The sequence below is a fragment of the Alosa sapidissima genome, chromosome 1, assembly GCF_018492685.1.
Source record: "Alosa sapidissima isolate fAloSap1 chromosome 1, fAloSap1.pri, whole genome shotgun sequence".
Taxonomy (NCBI): Eukaryota; Metazoa; Chordata; class Actinopteri; order Clupeiformes; family Clupeidae; genus Alosa; species Alosa sapidissima.
The window spans coordinates 2811653-2833052 of record NC_055957.1 but is presented as its reverse complement, the minus strand read 5'-3'; the positions used below and the strand labels follow the sequence as shown (position 1 = coordinate 2833052).

General features: G+C 39.3%; 2 protein-coding genes across 2 annotated transcripts in view; one reads left to right on the top strand and one right to left on the bottom strand.

Moving 5' to 3' along the window:
- The window catches only part of LOC121718852, a 127095-nt gene that overhangs the window by 1540 nt on the left and 104155 nt on the right, over positions 1–21400 (top strand). The gene's annotated exons all lie outside the window — the stretch shown is intronic.
- The window catches only part of LOC121716833, a 2976-nt gene continuing 1114 nt past the window's right edge, over positions 19539–21400 (bottom strand). Inside the window, exons 1-2 of the mRNA XM_042102512.1 lie at positions 20865–21400; positions 19539–20369 (exon numbers count right to left, since the gene is read on the bottom strand). The exon at positions 20865–21400 is cut by the window's right edge and continues 1114 nt beyond it. Coding sequence (XP_041958446.1) covers positions 20200–20369; positions 20865–21400 — 706 coding nt within the window. The 3' untranslated portion in view covers positions 19539–20199. The remainder of the gene's footprint in view (positions 20370–20864) is intronic.

The window sequence follows — 21400 nt, the reverse complement described above, 5'->3', positions numbered from 1 at the left end:
GAAAGGTCTGCTTAGTTTTACAGTGAAACCTAAGTAAAAGTTTGAAAGGAACTTCAGCTTCAGACTTTCTCTTGGGAAACGGTCAGGCCTATCTATCCTCTGTAATGTAGCTGGCTAGACCATGTCATTGCCACACACACAAGTGGGGGCAGAATTGGAAATGTGTCATAGAGTGACAATGCATTGGTTTGGTTAGAAAAGTCACAGGTTAGGTTATTGGTTATTATTGTAATGATGCTATTCATAAATAATGAGCTGTAAAGTAACTTGGACTTTTAAAAACAGTTTTTTAAAGGATATCGACTAATTATCGTTATCGTCAAAATCACCAAAATATCGAGATATTATTTTTTGTCCATATCGCCCACCCCTACTGATTACTGTGAATGTGTTTTGTAAAGTATCTACACACAGATACATCCATAGGCGTATGTACACACTAGATCCTATCAGACTTGTAGGTTGGATGTGAACTCAACATGGGCATCATTGTCTTCTCTTCTCTTTCTTGTACTGCAGTACAGAACCCCTTTCACAAAGCTATGTTAATTCATACAGACATTATATTGTAACACACCCATCATTAAATGATTCCTCATAAAAATGCTTGCTTTATGTTTTACAGTTGACTCCAGACACTGAGCAGCAACAAACTTCTTTGGCCAATCTTGCATTAGAGGATTCAACAGAGAAGGTAAATGTCTGTAGGGTGTGTCTCTAACCTGATGTAGTTACCACTGAATTTTAATGTTAAAGGCACACGCCACCGTTTTTCCATACTGATATGTTTTTCCCTGATCTTAAACCAGTTGATCCATACCTATTTCGTCTTTGTGCATGCACTCAATCGCTCTGGTGCGCGGAGTTAGCTATGCTAGCATGCATCATGGCTCAGAACAGTCTATGGTTTCAAAAAAGGGGTGAAGTTAGAAGCGACCAAGCACTTCCACGTTTTCCTTATTTAAATACGGTTACGTGAGTAGTTACACGACCCAAGTATGGTTACACAAAATAAAAACGTGGCAATTTTCTAAGCGGATAAAAAGGATAACTATAATGTATGGCGGAATAACACTTGGGAGCACTTTGACGTCGGCGCAGTAATATCATCACTCCTGAAACATGATGGCACTATATACCTTCTGTTTGCTGCTAGGTATACGGTGCCTTCATGTTTCAGGAGTGATGACATTATTGCGCTGACCTTGAAGTGCTCCCAAGCGCAATTCCGCCATACATTATAGTTATCCTTTTTATCTGCCTAGATAATCGCCAAGTTTTATTTTGTATAACCATACTTGGGTCGTGTAACTACCCACGTAACCTTATTTAAATAGGGAAAACGTGGAAGCACTTGGTCGCTTCTAACTTTACCCCTTTTGGGATCCTAATGAAACCATAGACTGTTCTGAGCTATGCTAGCAAAATAACGCCGCGCACCAGAGCGATTGAGTGCATGCACAAAGACGAGATAGGTATGTATCAACTGGTTTAAGATAAGGGAAGAACATATTTCAGTATGGAAAAACGGTGGTGTGTTCCTTTAACAAACTTGTTTTATTTGTAAATGACAACTTTTTTTAATCCTTGCACACAAGATTTCAACTGAAGCAGCTCCTCCAGTTCCTAATGCAGCAGGAACAGAGAGTGATGTCAACAACACTGAACAGGTAAGTTGAGACTATATGACATTTCACAGCTGATTACATATTTAGGGAAGGTGTTGCTTAGTCAGAAACGGTTAAGACTGAATGATGGAGAAATTCTTCAGTTCAGAAAAATGTAGACACTATCTAAATAACACCTTCACCTGACTGCTACACACTGACTGCTATACCTGACTGCTTGACACTAACTGCTATACTGGACTGTTACACACACTGATGACTGTCAATATGTGTTGTACAGTATCTATACGTTGTCCACACAGCACCTACATCTTACTGTTACACACACTGTGGACTGTCAATGTGTGTTGTGAAGACAGCGTCTAGATACTTTACAACACACATTGACAGTCATCAGTGTATGTAACAGTCAGGTGTAGGTTTTGTGAGGACGGCGTCTAGATACTTTACAACACACATTGACAGTCATCAGTGTATATAACAGTCAGGTGTAGGTTTTGTGAAGACGGCGTCTAGATACTTTACAACACACATTGACAGTCATCAGTGTATGTAACAGTCAGGTGTAGGTTTTGTGAGGACGGCGTCTAGATACTTTACAACACACATTGACAGTCATCAGTGTATGTAACAGTCAGGTGTTGGTGCTACATACCTGACTGCTACATTGCTAACCGACTACTATATTATCCTCAAACACACGTATGCGTAGCTGTCGTGCCACAAACAGCGAGATATGGATGCTAGTTTAATTCGTCAAAAAGGAATTTTTTGCAGACACAACACTTTGCTTTACAGCTAGAGCGATTAAACTTGGCACTCTCCATGTAGGCCATGTGCAAAAGGTCTGACTTGAATTTCAGCCTCCTAGCTCGATGCTACCACCCACAACTCTACCTCTGAAGTGGGAGAGGTCAACTTTTTTGAAGTTTTTCCATTGTGTTTTTTTTTTGTGGGTGTCTCAGAGATCCCTCCTTTGGAACATTTCTCGGGGGCCTCAAGGCGGTGCCGTGCATCTTGTTCTTGTCCCTCTAGCATGCAGCATTATCGCACCAGAACGGGGAAACCTTGTACGTTTCAAACCATTTACCTCCTACTGGGAATAATCCACCGACTCCAAACTGAGCCCGGATTGTTTGTAATCTCGCGTTGTTCAACATAGTCTGATTTCATGCTGATCGGAACAACATAAGTGTGTTTTTTGGCTAAAAATTGAAAAATGGCTAAATGTTAATTTGTAGGTTTTGTGAGGACGGCGTCTAGATACTTTACAACACACATTGACAGTCATCAGTGTATGTAACAGTCAGGTGTAGGTTTTGTGAGGACGGCGTCTAGATACTTTACAACACACATTGACAGTCATCAGTGTATGTAACAGTCAGGTGTAGGTTTTGTGAGGACGGCGTCTAGATACTTTACAACACACATTGACAGTCATCAGTGTATGTAACAGTCAGGTGTAGGTTTTGTGAGGACGGCGTCTAGATACTTTACAACACACATTGACAGTCATCAGTGTATATAAAAGTCAGGTGTAGGTTTTGTGAGGACGGCGTCTAGATACTTTACAACACACATTGACAGTCATCAGTGTATGTAACAGTCAGGTGTTGGTGCTACATACCTGACTGCTACACCTGACTGCTACACACACTGATTACTAGGGGTGGGCGATATATATCGTCTGCGATAATATCGTGATTGCTGTTTTAACAATGTGCAAATTGACATTATCGAGTATTTAAATTACTTAGGGGGAAAACAATCGAAATCACGCATTGAACCCCCATACATTCACTAAGCCAGGAGGTGTATGCGAGAGAAGCCCTTGGCTGCAGCAGAGCAAGTCACGTGATTGCTAGTGGTCCACGTTGTCATACGCAGGCCTAATGTTTATTTTGTGCTGCTACTTTGTTCAAGTGGCATTGATGAGTTAGTCACGGTATTATATGTAAACATTAGGCTAGCCTTTGAGTATTTTAATAGTCAGTTGCAAAAGATATCTTCTTATGTTACCTTTTTGTAAATGGACTAAAGTTCGCTCTAAATATCAACTTTTAGCGATTATGCTAACCGTTAGCATCTCTATGGGATTTCTCATATACATTAGCCTTAAGCTAATGCATTAGTTTCTATTCTGAAAGGTCTGCTTAGTTTTACAGTGAAACCTAAGTAAAAGTTTGAAAGGAACTTCAGCTTCAGACTTTCTCTTGGGAAACGGTCAGGCCTATCTATCCTCTGTAATGTAGCTGGCTAGACCATGTCATTGCCACACACACAAGTGGGGGCAGAATTGGAAATGTGTCATAGAGTGACAATGCATTGGTTTGGTTAGAAAAGTCACAGGTTAGGTTATTGGTTATTATTGTAATGATGCTATTCATAAATAATGAGCTGTAAAGTAACTTGGACTTTTAAAAACAGTTTTTTAAAGGATATCGACTAATTATCGTTATCGTCAAAATCACCAAAATATCGAGATATTATTTTTTGTCCATATCGCCCACCCCTACTGATTACTGTGAATGTGTTTTGTAAAGTATCTACACACAGATACATCCATAGGCGTATGTACACACTAGATCCTATCAGACTTGTAGGTTGGATGTGAACTCAACATGGGCATCATTGTCTTCTCTTCTCTTTCTTGTACTGCAGTACAGAACCCCTTTCACAAAGCTATGTTAATTCATACAGACATTATATTGTAACACACCCATCATTAAATGATTCCTCATAAAAATGCTTGCTTTATGTTTTACAGTTGACTCCAGACACTGAGCAGCAACAAACTTCTTTGGCCAATCTTGCATTAGAGGATTCAACAGAGAAGGTAAATGTCTGTAGGGTGTGTCTCTAACCTGATGTAGTTACCACTGAATTTTAATGTTAAAGGCACACGCCACCGTTTTTCCATACTGATATGTTTTTCCCTGATCTTAAACCAGTTGATCCATACCTATTTCGTCTTTGTGCATGCACTCAATCGCTCTGGTGCGCGGAGTTAGCTATGCTAGCATGCATCATGGCTCAGAACAGTCTATGGTTTCAAAAAAGGGGTGAAGTTAGAAGCGACCAAGCACTTCCACGTTTTCCTTATTTAAATACGGTTACGTGAGTAGTTACACGACCCAAGTATGGTTACACAAAATAAAAACGTGGCAATTTTCTAAGCGGATAAAAAGGATAACTATAATGTATGGCGGAATAACACTTGGGAGCACTTTGACGTCGGCGCAGTAATATCATCACTCCTGAAACATGATGGCACTATATACCTTCTGTTTGCTGCTAGGTATACGGTGCCTTCATGTTTCAGGAGTGATGACATTATTGCGCTGACCTTGAAGTGCTCCCAAGCGCAATTCCGCCATACATTATAGTTATCCTTTTTATCTGCCTAGATAATCGCCAAGTTTTATTTTGTATAACCATACTTGGGTCGTGTAACTACCCACGTAACCTTATTTAAATAGGGAAAACGTGGAAGCACTTGGTCGCTTCTAACTTTACCCCTTTTGGGATCCTAATGAAACCATAGACTGTTCTGAGCTATGCTAGCAAAATAACGCCGCGCACCAGAGCGATTGAGTGCATGCACAAAGACGAGATAGGTATGTATCAACTGGTTTAAGATAAGGGAAGAACATATTTCAGTATGGAAAAACGGTGGTGTGTTCCTTTAACAAACTTGTTTTATTTGTAAATGACAACTTTTTTTAATCCTTGCACACAAGATTTCAACTGAAGCAGCTCCTCCAGTTCCTAATGCAGCAGGAACAGAGAGTGATGTCAACAACACTGAACAGGTAAGTTGAGACTATATGACATTTCACAGCTGATTACATATTTAGGGAAGGTGTTGCTTAGTCAGAAACGGTTAAGACTGAATGATGGAGAAATTCTTCAGTTCAGAAAAATGTAGACACTATCTAAATAACACCTTCACCTGACTGCTACACACTGACTGCTATACCTGACTGCTTGACACTAACTGCTATACTGGACTGTTACACACACTGATGACTGTCAATATGTGTTGTACAGTATCTATACGTTGTCCACACAGCACCTACATCTTACTGTTACACACACTGTGGACTGTCAATGTGTGTTGTGAAGACAGCGTCTAGATACTTTACAACACACATTGACAGTCATCAGTGTATGTAACAGTCAGGTGTTGGTGCTACATACCTGACTGCTACATTGCTAACCGACTACTATATTATCCTCAAACACACGTATGCGTAGCTGTCGTGCCACAAACAGCGAGATATGGATGCTAGTTTAATTCGTCAAAAAGGAATTTTTTGCAGACACAACACTTTGCTTTACAGCTAGAGAGATTAAACTTGGCACTCTCCATGTAGGCCATGTGCAAAAGGTCTGACTTGAATTTCAGCCTCCTAGCTCGATGCTACCACCCACAACTCTACCTCTGAAGTGGGAGAGGTCAACTTTTTTGAAGTTTTTCCATTGTGTTTTTTTTTGTGGGTGTCTCAGAGATCCCTCCTTTGGAACATTTTTCGGGGGCCTCAAGGCGGTGCCGTGCATCTTGTTCCTGTCCCTCTAGCATGCAGCATTATCGCACCAGAACGGGGAAACCCTGTACGTTTCAAACCATTTACCTCCTACTGGGAATAATCCACCGACTCCAAACTGAGTCCGGATTGTTTGTAATCTCGCGTTGTTCAACATAGTCTGATTTCATGCTGATCGGAACAACATAAGTGTGTTTTTTGGCTAAAAATTGAAAAATGGCTAAATGTTAATTTGTAGGTTTTGTGAGGACGGCGTCTAGATACTTTACAACACACATTGACAGTCATCAGTGTATGTAACAGTCAGGTGTAGGTTTTGTGAGGACGGCGTCTAGATACTTTACAACACACATTGACAGTCATCAGTGTATGTAACAGTCAGGTGTAGGTTTTGTGAGGACGGCGTCTAGATACTTTACAACACACATTGACAGTCATCAGTGTATGTAACAGTCAGGTGTTGGTGCTACATACCTGACTGCTACACCTGACTGCTACACACACTGATTACTAGGGGTGGGCGATATATATCGTCTGCGATAATATCGTGATTGCTGTTTTAACAATGTGCAAATTGACATTATCGAGTATTTAAATTACTTAGGGGGAAAACAATCGAAATCACGCATTGAACCCCCATACATTCACTAAGCCAGGAGGTGTATGCGAGAGAAGCCCTTGGCTGCAGCAGAGCAAGTCACGTGATTGCTAGTGGTCCACGTTGTCATACGCAGGCCTAATGTTTATTTTGTGCTGCTACTTTGTTCAAGTGGCATTGATGAGTTAGTCACGGTATTATATGTAAACATTAGGCTAGCCTTTGAGTATTTTAATAGTCAGTTGCAAAAGATATCTTCTTATGTTACCTTTTTGTAAATGGACTAAAGTTCGCTCTAAATATCAACTTTTAGCGATTATGCTAACCGTTAGCATCTCTATGGGATTTCTCATATACATTAGCCTTAAGCTAATGCATTAGTTTCTATTCTGAAAGGTCTGCTTAGTTTTACAGTGAAACCTAAGTAAAAGTTTGAAAGGAACTTCAGCTTCAGACTTTCTCTTGGGAAACGGTCAGGCCTATCTATCCTCTGTAATGTAGCTGGCTAGACCATGTCATTGCCACACACACAAGTGGGGGCAGAATTGGAAATGTGTCATAGAGTGACAATGCATTGGTTTGGTTAGAAAAGTCACAGGTTAGGTTATTGGTTATTATTGTAATGATGCTATTCATAAATAATGAGCTGTAAAGTAACTTGGACTTTTAAAAACAGTTTTTTAAAGGATATCGACTAATTATCGTTATCGTCAAAATCACCAAAATATCGAGATATTATTTTTTGTCCATATCGCCCACCCCTACTGATTACTGTGAATGTGTTTTGTAAAGTATCTACACACAGATACATCCATAGGCGTATGTACACACTAGATCCTATCAGACTTGTAGGTTGGATGTGAACTCAACATGGGCATCATTGTCTTCTCTTCTCTTTCTTGTACTGCAGTACAGAACCCCTTTCACAAAGCTATGTTAATTCATACAGACATTATATTGTAACACACCCATCATTAAATGATTCCTCATAAAAATGCTTGCTTTATGTTTTACAGTTGACTCCAGACACTGAGCAGCAACAAACTTCTTTGGCCAATCTTGCATTAGAGGATTCAACAGAGAAGGTAAATGTCTGTAGGGTGTGTCTCTAACCTGATGTAGTTACCACTGAATTTTAATGTTAAAGGCACACGCCACCGTTTTTCCATACTGATATGTTTTTCCCTGATCTTAAACCAGTTGATCCATACCTATTTCGTCTTTGTGCATGCACTCAATCGCTCTGGTGCGCGGAGTTAGCTATGCTAGCATGCATCATGGCTCAGAACAGTCTATGGTTTCAAAAAAGGGGTGAAGTTAGAAGCGACCAAGCACTTCCACGTTTTCCTTATTTAAATACGGTTACGTGAGTAGTTACACGACCCAAGTATGGTTACACAAAATAAAAACGTGGCAATTTTCTAAGCGGATAAAAAGGATAACTATAATGTATGGCGGAATAACACTTGGGAGCACTTTGACGTCGGCGCAGTAATATCATCACTCCTGAAACATGATGGCACTATATACCTTCTGTTTGCTGCTAGGTATACGGTGCCTTCATGTTTCAGGAGTGATGACATTATTGCGCTGACCTTGAAGTGCTCCCAAGCGCAATTCCGCCATACATTATAGTTATCCTTTTTATCTGCCTAGATAATCGCCAAGTTTTATTTTGTATAACCATACTTGGGTCGTGTAACTACCCACGTAACCTTATTTAAATAGGGAAAACGTGGAAGCACTTGGTCGCTTCTAACTTTACCCCTTTTGGGATCCTAATGAAACCATAGACTGTTCTGAGCTATGCTAGCAAAATAACGCCGCGCACCAGAGCGATTGAGTGCATGCACAAAGACGAGATAGGTATGTATCAACTGGTTTAAGATAAGGGAAGAACATATTTCAGTATGGAAAAACGGTGGTGTGTTCCTTTAACAAACTTGTTTTATTTGTAAATGACAACTTTTTTTAATCCTTGCACACAAGATTTCAACTGAAGCAGCTCCTCCAGTTCCTAATGCAGCAGGAACAGAGAGTGATGTCAACAACACTGAACAGGTAAGTTGAGACTATATGACATTTCACAGCTGATTACATATTTAGGGAAGGTGTTGCTTAGTCAGAAACGGTTAAGACTGAATGATGGAGAAATTCTTCAGTTCAGAAAAATGTAGACACTATCTAAATAACACCTTCACCTGACTGCTACACACTGACTGCTATACCTGACTGCTTGACACTAACTGCTATACTGGACTGTTACACACACTGATGACTGTCAATATGTGTTGTACAGTATCTATACGTTGTCCACACAGCACCTACATCTTACTGTTACACACACTGTGGACTGTCAATGTGTGTTGTGAAGACAGCGTCTAGATACTTTAAAACACACAGTGACAGTCATCAGTGTATATAACAGTCAGGTGTAGGTTTTGTGAGGACGGCGTCTAGATACTTTACAACACACATTGACAGTCATCAGTGTATATAACAGTCAGGTGTAGGTTTTGTGAAGACGGCGTCTAGATACTTTACAACACACATTGACAGTCATCAGTGTATGTAACAGTCAGGTGTAGGTTTTGTGAGGACGGCGTCTAGATACTTTACAACACACATTGACAGTCATCAGTGTATGTAACAGTCAGGTGTTGGTGCTACATACCTGACTGCTACATTGCTAACCGACTACTATATTATCCTCAAACACACGTATGCGTAGCTGTCGTGCCACAAACAGCGAGATATGGATGCTAGTTTAATTCGTCAAAAAGGAATTTTTTGCAGACACAACACTTTGCTTTACAGCTAGAGCGATTAAACTTGGCACTCTCCATGTAGGCCATGTGCAAAAGGTCTGACTTGAATTTCAGCCTCCTAGCTCGATGCTACCACCCACAACTCTACCTCTGAAGTGGGAGAGGTCAACTTTTTTGAAGTTTTTCCATTGTGTTTTTTTTTTGTGGGTGTCTCAGAGATCCCTCCTTTGGAACATTTCTCGGGGGCCTCAAGGCGGTGCCGTGCATCTTGTTCTTGTCCCTCTAGCATGCAGCATTATCGCACCAGAACGGGGAAACCTTGTACGTTTCAAACCATTTACCTCCTACTGGGAATAATCCACCGACTCCAAACTGAGCCCGGATTGTTTGTAATCTCGCGTTGTTCAACATAGTCTGATTTCATGCTGATCGGAACAACATAAGTGTGTTTTTTGGCTAAAAATTGAAAAATGGCTAAATGTTAATTTGTAGGTTTTGTGAGGACGGCGTCTAGATACTTTACAACACACATTGACAGTCATCAGTGTATGTAACAGTCAGGTGTAGGTTTTGTGAGGACGGCGTCTAGATACTTTACAACACACATTGACAGTCATCAGTGTATGTAACAGTCAGGTGTAGGTTTTGTGAGGACGGCGTCTAGATACTTTACAACACACATTGACAGTCATCAGTGTATATAAAAGTCAGGTGTAGGTTTTGTGAGGACGGCGTCTAGATACTTTACAACACACATTGACAGTCATCAGTGTATGTAACAGTCAGGTGTTGGTGCTACATACCTGACTGCTACACCTGACTGCTACACACACTGATTACTAGGGGTGGGCGATATATATCGTCTGCGATAATATCGTGATTGCTGTTTTAACAATGTGCAAATTGACATTATCGAGTATTTAAATTACTTAGGGGGAAAACAATCGAAATCACGCATTGAACCCCCATACATTCACTAAGCCAGGAGGTGTATGCGAGAGAAGCCCTTGGCTGCAGCAGAGCAAGTCACGTGATTGCTAGTGGTCCACGTTGTCATACGCAGGCCTAATGTTTATTTTGTGCTGCTACTTTGTTCAAGTGGCATTGATGAGTTAGTCACGGTATTATATGTAAACATTAGGCTAGCCTTTGAGTATTTTAATAGTCAGTTGCAAAAGATATCTTCTTATGTTACCTTTTTGTAAATGGACTAAAGTTCGCTCTAAATATCAACTTTTAGCGATTATGCTAACCGTTAGCATCTCTATGGGATTTCTCATATACATTAGCCTTAAGCTAATGCATTAGTTTCTATTCTGAAAGGTCTGCTTAGTTTTACAGTGAAACCTAAGTAAAAGTTTGAAAGGAACTTCAGCTTCAGACTTTCTCTTGGGAAACGGTCAGGCCTATCTATCCTCTGTAATGTAGCTGGCTAGACCATGTCATTGCCACACACACAAGTGGGGGCAGAATTGGAAATGTGTCATAGAGTGACAATGCATTGGTTTGGTTAGAAAAGTCACAGGTTAGGTTATTGGTTATTATTGTAATGATGCTATTCATAAATAATGAGCTGTAAAGTAACTTGGACTTTTAAAAACAGTTTTTTAAAGGATATCGACTAATTATCGTTATCGTCAAAATCACCAAAATATCGAGATATTATTTTTTGTCCATATCGCCCACCCCTACTGATTACTGTGAATGTGTTTTGTAAAGTATCTACACACAGATACATCCATAGGCGTATGTACACACTAGATCCTATCAGACTTGTAGGTTGGATGTGAACTCAACATAATTGAACTTAGGCCTTTGTCACAACAATCATTCAACTTCATCCTCTAATCATGTAACAGCCATTTATCTTTTACTTCTATCTATCCACCTATGCATCCATCCATCCATCCATCTACAGTATCTCACAAAAGTGAATAACTTTCACAAAATAACTCTGCATATAGCCATTCATGTCTAAACAGCTGGCAACAAAAGTGAGCACACCTCACAGCGAACATGTCCTAATTGTGCCCAAACTGTCAATATTTTGTGTGAGCACTATTATTATGTACTGCCTTAACCCCTATGGGCTTGAAATCACCAGAGCTGCACAGGTTTCAACTGGAATCCTATCCCACTCCTCCATGATGACATCACAGAGCTGGTGGATGTTAGACACCTTGCTCTCCTCCACCTTCGACTTGAGGATGAGCCACAGGCGCTCAAATGGGTGTAGGTACTAGGCCAGTCCATCACCTTTATCTTCAGCTTCCTCAGCAAGACAGTTGTCATCTTGGAGGTGTGTTTAGGGTCATCATCATGTGTAAAACGGCCATGCCATGCATGCGGCCCAGTTTCCGAGGAGAGGTGGTCATGCTCTGCTTGGAACTCATGTTTCCCTCTATGAACCACAACTCCCCAGTGCCAGCAGCACTCATGCAGCCCTAGATATGATGCCACCACCACCATGCTTGACTTTAGGCAAGAGACCGTTGTCTTGGTGTTCCTCACCAAGGTGCTGCCACACACACTTGACATCATCTGAGCAAGTTTATCTTGGTCTCATCAGACCACAGGACATGGTTCCAGTAATCCGCTTGTCTTCTGCACACAAGACCAAGATCAACTTGTTTGGCTCAGATGATGTCAAGTGTGTGTGGCAGCACCCTGGTGAGGAACACCAAGACAACGGTCTCTTGTCTAAAGTCAGGCATGGTGGTGGTGGCATCTAGGGCTGCATGAGTGCTGCTGGCACTGGGGAGTTGTGGTTCATAGAGGGAAACATGAGTTCCAAGCAGAGCATGACCTCCTCTCCTCGGAAACTGGGCCGCATGCATGGCATGGCAGTTTTACAGCATGATGATGACCCTAAACACACCTCCAAGATGACAACTGCCTTGTTGAGGAAGCTGAAGATAAAGGTGATGGACTGGCTTAGTACCTACACCCATTTGAGCGCCTGTGGCTCATTCTCATGCGGAAGGTGGAGTAGAGCAAGGTGTCTAACATCCACCAGCTCTATGATGTCATCATGGAGGAGTGGGATAGGATTCCAGTTGAAACCTGTGCAGCTCTGGTGATTTCAAGCCCATAGGGGTTAAGGCAGTACATCATGATAGTGCTCACACAAAATATTGACAGTTTGGGCACAATTAGGACATGTTCACTGTGAGGTGTACTCACTTTTGTTGCCAGCTGTTTAGACATGAATGGCTATATGCAGAGTTATTTTGTGAAAGTTATTCACTTTTGTGAGATACTGTAGATGGATGGATGGATGCATAGGTGGATAGATAGATGTAAAGATAAATGGCTGTTACATGATTAGAGGATGAAGTTGAATGATTGTTGTGACAAAGGCCTAAGTTGAATTACAATGTAAAGATTTTTATTGAGCTGTCCTCTTTATTGCAGAAGAGAGCAAGGCGACCTGTTGAGACCACTCCAGGCGCCTCAGATGGTACGAATATATTCTGTCCACTAGTATATCCACTGACATTTGGTTCCTTACATATAGATGAGCTAGTGATACTGTTTGGATGAGTGATTCATTCCTAATGTTCCATTCACAGATGGTGACTCTGCCCTGGAAGGCACGTCTCAAGGTATGACAGTCTTAAAACGTTTCTCATCTATAGTCACTGTAGTGTGCTGTGAGGCTATTGAAACAGGTCAGATGTAGTTCGATAATATCCTGTCAGTCACATAGAAATTTAAAAGATGATGAACCTAACTGTTTGGATTAAGGGGGTTGTTTATTTTTTTTCAGCATTACACAAAAACACTGATGGGAAGGAGAGAGTGCACAGCAGGAGGGAAGTGCGCACACATTCAGGTAAAAGCACACACACACAGACGACTCTACTGCTGAATTATGTTTTGAGAGAAGAAACATTTAGAGTTAGAAACTTCTTGCAGATTTAATAGGAAGTGTTAATTAAGTTTTGTTCTTCATGAGGCAGGCCACTGAAGCATTGTCATAAGTGCAGGGAATTAGGGGGAGTTATTTGACTCGATTTGGCTTAATAAAAAGACAGAGTGATGATAAACTGCCATTACAGCATTGCTAACACAACACATCTAATAGTTAGCCTGACTCCGCCTGACTACGTACTTCCGCTCAATTTCATTTCTCTTTACTACTCTGTCTGGTATAGCTTGATCCAGCTTCGTTTACTCCGGAAAGTGCATCTCCGCCCAATCAGCGAACAGAGGGCGTTCCCAAGAGCGATTACATTTAAGTTCCAAGCCTATCGTTATCGTTGTGTCCCCCGTGGTTATCATACGTCATTACCAAACGTTATTGATTGAACTCCAATGAATTCAAACTTCAGACAAGCATCCACAAACCAGGAAATAAACTTTGCCAATGGATCTAGGCCAGACTCTCTGCGAAGAAGAGAGTCTGGTCTCCAAGCTATCTAATAGTGGCCTCAGACATTTGAACAATCTTACATAATCATACTTTTGTGAGATACTTTAGATGGAGGGATGGATGCATAGGTGGATAGATAGATGTAAAGATAAATGGCTGTTACATGATTAGAGGATGAAGTTGAATGATTGTTGTGACAGGCCTAAGTTCAATTACAATTTAAAGATTTTTATTGAGCTGTCCTCTTTATTGCAGGAAAGAAGAGAGCAAGGCGACCTGTTGAGACCACTCCAGGCGCCTCAGATGGTACGAATATATTCTGTCCACCAGTATATCCACTGACATTTGGTTCCTTACATGTAGATGAGCTAGTGATACTGTTTGGATGAGTGATTCATTCATAATTTTCCATTTATAGATGTTGACTCTGCCCTGGAAGGCACACGGCCCCTTGCGTGGGAAAAGGATCCCAGGAGAAAACAAAAACGGCCGTGGTCACCAACGGAGATTGCTGCAGTAATGCGGCATTTCAGGGTCCACATAGCCAAAGGGAGTCTAGCCACAATAAAAGAGTGCAAACTGTGCAAGATTGCTGAGCATCCTGCTCTAGCTAAACGATCTGAACAAAATTTAAGAGATTTTGTAAGGAATCGGGGTATTGTTGCAAAGAAGTCATTCAAAGACATTCGCCCAGTGTTTTAAATGTTTTTTTTTTTAAAAAATGTTTTTACTTTTTACTGTTTAATGATTTTTTAAAACTTTGTACTGTTTTACGACTTGTTATGTTCTATGAACCCAGTGTTCATGAAGGGTTTGATTGCATTCATAAAGTCTGTCATTACTGTTCATAATTGTTTATACATAAATAATACATAAATAATAGATAGGTGTGTCCTTTTGTGTATCCATGTCCAGTCTATTCATGTTTGACCTTCTAATACACCTATGTGACATGTTTGAGTGTTGTATACTATGTCCATCTAATTCACCTCTGTGTCATGGGCGTGGCTTAGCTAGCTAATTATCCCTGTCCTCACAATTATGTATAGTGTCAGGTTGTCATATCTTGAGTTCTGTTGTGTGTAAATGAACTTTGAAGTCAGTTCTGTGTAGTAGATTTTTTTTCAAATTTTTTGACATCAACCACATGTCTGTAGGCCGTGTGGAAAGTGGTGTCCATCTAATACACCAGCAGACTGGTTTGGGCAGGAGTGTCCCTGTAGTACATAAAAACCTGTATGTGTGTGTGTGTGTGTGTGTGTCTCTCTCTCTATATATGTGTGTGTGTGTGTCTCTCTCTCTCTATGTGTGTGTGTGTGTGTGTGTGTGTGTGTGTGTGTGTGTCTCTCTCTCTCTCTACAGTGTGTGTGTGTGTGTGTGTGTGTGTGTCTCTCTCTCTATGTGTGTGTGTGTGTGTGTGTGTGTGTGTGTGTGTGTGTCTCTCTCTCTCTCTCTCTATGTGTGTGTGTGTGTGTGTGTGTGTGTCTCTCTCTCTCTCTATGTGTGTGTGTGTGTGTCTCTCTCTCTCTCTATGTGTGTGTGTCTCTCTCTCTATGTGTGTGTGTGTGTGTCTCAAATTCAAATTCAAATTCAAATTCAAAAAAAGCTTTATTGACATGACAAGAGCACTTGTGTTGTCAAAGCATACAAATCATAAGTAAGTTAGTGAGGAAACAAAGAGCATGAAAATAAGTAAGAATAAATAAGTAAATAAATATAAATAAAATAAATTCATAAAATAAATTATAAGAAATTAAAAAATAATAATAATAATAATAATAATAATAATAAAAAAAAAAAAAGATTAGAAATTATAGTTCTAGATGAGATGGGATTGAATACGATTTAAGGTGGTGGAGAGGTGAGAGAATCTGTTCTTGCGTATGTGCTTTCTAACCTTAATTTGTGGCACATATATACAAACTGAGCTGCTAGCTCAATTGTCTGTGTGTCTTCTCCTAAGACGATTTTCATTTTGGAACTAGCATCTAGTGACATAAATTGTTTATTGTGTCTGCTAAATCTTACATAGAAGTCGTTTCTCAGTAATTGATAAATGGGACACCTATGCAGAAAATGTATTTCATCTTCAACCTCCATTGTGTCACAGTACTTGCATAGGCGTTGATGTTTTTCTTGCCATGATTTTTTATGGCGTCCTATTTCTATTTGGAGTTTATGGTCACCCAATCTGTATTTTGTAAGACACGTTTTTTGAGGTTGTTTCAGTATTACTAGATAATTTGCTAGTTTGTATTCTCTGTTTAATTGACAGTAGCTGCCCAGTTTTTTGTTAGAGTGAATTTCATTTTGCCATTGCGTAATGTAGGTTGCCTTCATGAATTTGTGGGTTTCATTCAGATCGGTTAGGTTTATATCAGCAATGTTATATTTATTTATGATTAATTGTGCAAGTTTATCATTTTGTGGGTCTGATATGTTAGTCAGTAGTGCTTTGTGATGGTAACTAATAGTGTTTGCATTTTTTAAGTGTATCCAATATTTCATAACTCTTTTGGTGATGGCCAGGGACAAGGGGAAGCGACCTAACTCTGCTCTGCAGGCATTATTTGAAGTACTTCTATGGACATGCAGAATAGATTTACATATTTCTGTGTGGAGTTTTTCAATTTCAGTCTGGTCCCATGGTTTTTTTAAAAGAAGTAATGGTGGACCCCAAATTTCTGAGCCATAGAGTAGGATTGGAGTAATAACGGCATCAATTATTTTTAACCAAATGTTGATGGGAGGTTGATATTTGTTAATTGTTTTATACACTGAATAGAATGCTCTTCGGGCTTTATTTTTTAATGCTTGCAATCCTGGAATAAAACTGCCAGATGCATTTATGACTAGACCTAAATATGTGTAGTTGGTTGTGTGTTCTAAAATATCAGGGCCTAATGTGAATAGGAATTTATTCTTTGTTGTTCGTGCTCTCTTTTGGAATATCATTATTTTGGTTTTATTTAAATTTACTTTTAAGGACCATGTTTGGCAGTATTGATTTAAAATGTCTAAATTTTGTCTCAACCCGTCCGCTGTTGGTGAAAGTAAAACCAGGTCATCGGCGAACATGAGAAATTTCACATCCTTGTCATGGAGAGTCAGCCCAGGAGCAGCTGATTTCTCTAACAGTGTGGCAAGTTCGTTAATATATAAATTGAATAATGTTGGGCTTAAGCTACAGCCTTGTCTTACTCCACGTTCTTGTTTAAAGAACTCTGTTCTTTTATTTCCTAACCGAACACTATTTATATTATTTGCATACATTGTTTTTATCAAATCATATGTTTTCCCTCCAATTCCAGCTTCTAACATTTTCAAGAATAGACCTTTATGCCAGATGTTATCAAAGGCTTTTTGGAAATCTACAAAGCATGCAAAGATTTTTTCTTTTTTGGAGTTATGTACATGTTTATTTATTAATGTCTGGAGTGTGTATATGTGGTCGGAAGTTCGATGATTTGGTAGAAAACCAATTTGACTATTGTTCAGAATTTTGTGGTCGTCAAGGAATGTTAGAATTCTTTTATTAATGATGCTGCAAAATAACTTTCCTAAGTTACTTGTGATGCAAATGCCTCGGTAATTGTTTGGATTTAATTTATCACCAGATTTGAATATAGGGGTAATAAGGCCTTTATTCCAAATTGAGGGGAAGACTCCACTGTTGAGAACTAGGTTAAACAATTTAGTTATGGCTTCTTTGAGTTTTGAGTTGCTATATTTTAGCATCTCAGTGGAGATACGGTCAATACCGGAAGCTTTTCTAGGTTTAAGTTTTTTAAGTTTGTCTTTTAATTCAAATACTGTGATGGGCATGTCTAAGGGATTTTGGTAATCTTTGATTGTTTCTTCCAAACACTTTTGTTTCTTTATTATTGTGAGTTGTCCTGGTTCAAGTTCCATGCTTTCTGGGTTCTGGTAAAGATTTTTAAAATGGTTCATCCATATCTGGCTGTTTCTAATTGGAGACTCAGACTTGCCAGCACCTGTCAGCTTTTTCCAATTTGACCAGAATGTGTTTTGATTAATTGACCGATCGATTTTGTCTAGTTCTTTGGACATGTAAGATGATTTTTTGTTTTGTATAATTTTTTTATAATTTTTTAATTCAAGATGATATCTTGTTCTGCTGTCAGTATCGTTTGGGTTTCGATGTTTAATATTGGATAACTCTCTTAACTTTATCCTTGCTGCATTGCAGTCTTTATCAAACCAATCCTCTTTGAATTTTGTTCTATTTCCTTTCATTCTAGAGATTTGTTTTACATTAGCTGTTTTTGCTAAATGTATTAATATATTGTTTAGGTGGTTACAGGCCATATTTACGTTCTCAGCATTTGGTTGGTATTTGGTCATAATGAAATTATCAATTATTTGTTCATTGTTATTGATGACTGCTTCATATGTTGACACATTTTTGTCTGTCCATTTAAAAGTTTTTGGAAGTGAGAATAATTTAGGTTCAACATTTTGTGATTTAAATTTAATATCTGATAGTTGCAGGTGTAGTATTAACTGGCAGTGGTCAGAAATAGGTAGTTGTGGCATTATCATAAAAGCAGTTATGTGTTCTGGATCAAGATCAGTGATGAAATAGTCAACCACAGAGCAACCGAGGGAAGAAGAGAATGTAAATCCTCCAAAAGAATCTCCTCTAAATCTCCCATTTACAATGTAAACACCAAGACTTTTGCATATACGTAGCAATTTAGTTCCGCTGGCATTTATTGTGCTGTCAAAACTCTTTCTCGGTGTTTGGATTATCTGTGAATATAGGGTTCTATTACCGAATATATGGTCATCTCCATCTATGGGAATATAATCAATTTCTTTGCCTGTTCTGGCATTGAGGTCGCCACATATTAATACTTGGGCTATGGATTGGAAATAACTTATTTCTTTTTCAAGCTCCTCAAAAAGGTTAGCATCGAAATATTGGGAGGTTGAAGGTGGAATATAAACTGCACAGAGATAAAGATCTTGGTTCAAATTTAAAACTTCTTTTTGGATTTTTAACCATAAATGGGTTTTACCTTTTTTAATGGGAATTATCTTGTTGTCATATTCAGTTTTGTACCAAACTATGATACCCCCTGAATTTCTTCCATTCTTTATATGGATTTCTTTAAGAGAGGGTACTAAAAGTTCTTTATAATTATGCGGGCAATGATCAGATTTATCTCTCCAAGTCTCCAAAAGGATAATAAGGTCTAAATTTCTAATACTATTTACAAAATCAAGATTGGTTGTTTTATAACCAAATATAGAAGAATATAGTCCCTGGATATTCCAGGTGCTTATTTTAAAGGAAGCTATGGTGAAGAAAGAAGAGCTATTTTGTGAAATTGCAATAAAATGTCGGAATTAATCAATGTACTGTAGATGACCCCCCCAATTGAGGGTGAGGTAATATCTAAGCTGTTTGGTGCTTCAATAAATAAAATGAAATAAAATAAAATAAAAATAGAAAAAATAAATAAATAAAATAAAGTAAAATGAAATAATGTTAATAGTGTATAATAATATAAGAGGATATACACATATATATAAAGACATATATACATATACATACATATACATACACATATATATATATAATAGATAAATACATGTCATATGTCTTACAGTAAATAATCAGGCTACTATTCTCACTTAAATGGAGTTATGTGCTCTTGTTCATGAAGACATATGTTATGTAACATAGAGGCATAGGGAGATACATACATACATACATACATACACACACACACACACACACACACACACAAACACACATACGGTAAGACACATACAGATACCATACATAACGAGATCCACAGAAACACAAACAAGAATCCTTACACATATGGATACCACATACATAAAATAACAAATGGCACAGACAGACAGATAGACCTTAACTAGACACAAACTGACACCACACATACCTATGTAGTAAGATGTACTGACAAACATCTACATTAGTAAGTAATGAGACAGACAGTACACACATTCATACACATACACACACACACACACGCACACGCACGCACACATATACGTACACAAAGACACACACACAAATATACACGTAGGCTATGTATTGGCCTACATATTTTCTAAGGACAGAAGGACACACATGACACACAGGTAAGTCATATAGATAAGACAAAAGTGACTACTGATACACACACGCACACACATACACATATATAGACATACATACACAAACAAACACATATAACAAAAGACATACATAAACATGTACCTAGTCCCTACATCTATGGTAAGTATTTTAGCAAAGTAATTTATTGTACAACAGAGTAACAAGTTCTCTAATTTGAAATTCTTGGGCACTCAGGTCTTGGACTGAAGGTCTAGTTAGTACTGAGGCATAGCTGGGTTTTATAAAGTTATTGGTTTGCGCACCTGTTGCCAGTCTGGGGCCAGTGGACACAATGGAGACAGGGTGGGGGGCACCAGGAATGGGTAAAGTGGGGGGATGAGAGGGCTGTATGGGCCTTTGGTTGTAGTTTGGGGGGTGTGTTGCATCTGCAAATCTTGGTCCTGTTGTCTTTCTGCGCATTGAGGGAGGGGCAACTGTTCTGGATGGTTTCTTTGGTGGAGGGGCGTTTGTGTATCTCATTCTGACGAAGGGAACTCTTCGCTGTAATACAATGTCTTTCAAATTCCCTGCCATCAAGCTCACACCCTTCTTATTCAGGTGGACTGTGTCATATAGATGTTCCGATGTGATGTTCTCATGGTATATTATATGCACATTTTCAGTGTTCACACATGCCTGATGTATTCCTTTGTTTACTTCTGCAATCAGGTGAGTGGAGACATCTGAACGAGGCAGGATGGTAGATACAAAAATCTTAGTTTTAGGGAAAGTCTTCCTTGCCTGAATCACCACCTCTGCTATTTTGTTAACCACATTGTTACCTTTAGATGGCATAAAGTCATTGGTCCCCGTGTGGATTATCAGATGTTCAAGACTCATTCCTTTAATTTTCTGGATGTTTTCCAAGGCAGATGATGTCCGTGGAGTTTTAATTTTTACAGCTTTTGATGATGGAAAAAGGCGTTTCATGTTGATGAATTTCCCATTCGAATCACATAAAAGCACAATTTCAGGATCAGGTTCTTTAGTTTCATGAGGTGGGTTATCTTTCTGTACAGCCATTTGGGGGATGCAAGATTTCTGCTTTTCCCTCTCAGTTGCAGTGGCAGTTGATGGTGGTTTTGTAGATGCTGGTGTGGAAGGATTAGAGGGGGCCTGCAGGTCAGTCAAGTTCTTCTTCAGGTCATGTAACTCACTCCGTAGAGCATCTATGGCGTTCAGTTGTTCAGAGTGCTGGAACACTTTCAGATTTCGTAGTTCCATGCGTAGGCCTTGGTTATCTTCCTCTAATTCCCTAAGGGCAGCGTGTAACTCTCTTATCTCATCTCTTTGTTGTCTAACCATGGTCCACAACTCATCTCTTGGTTGA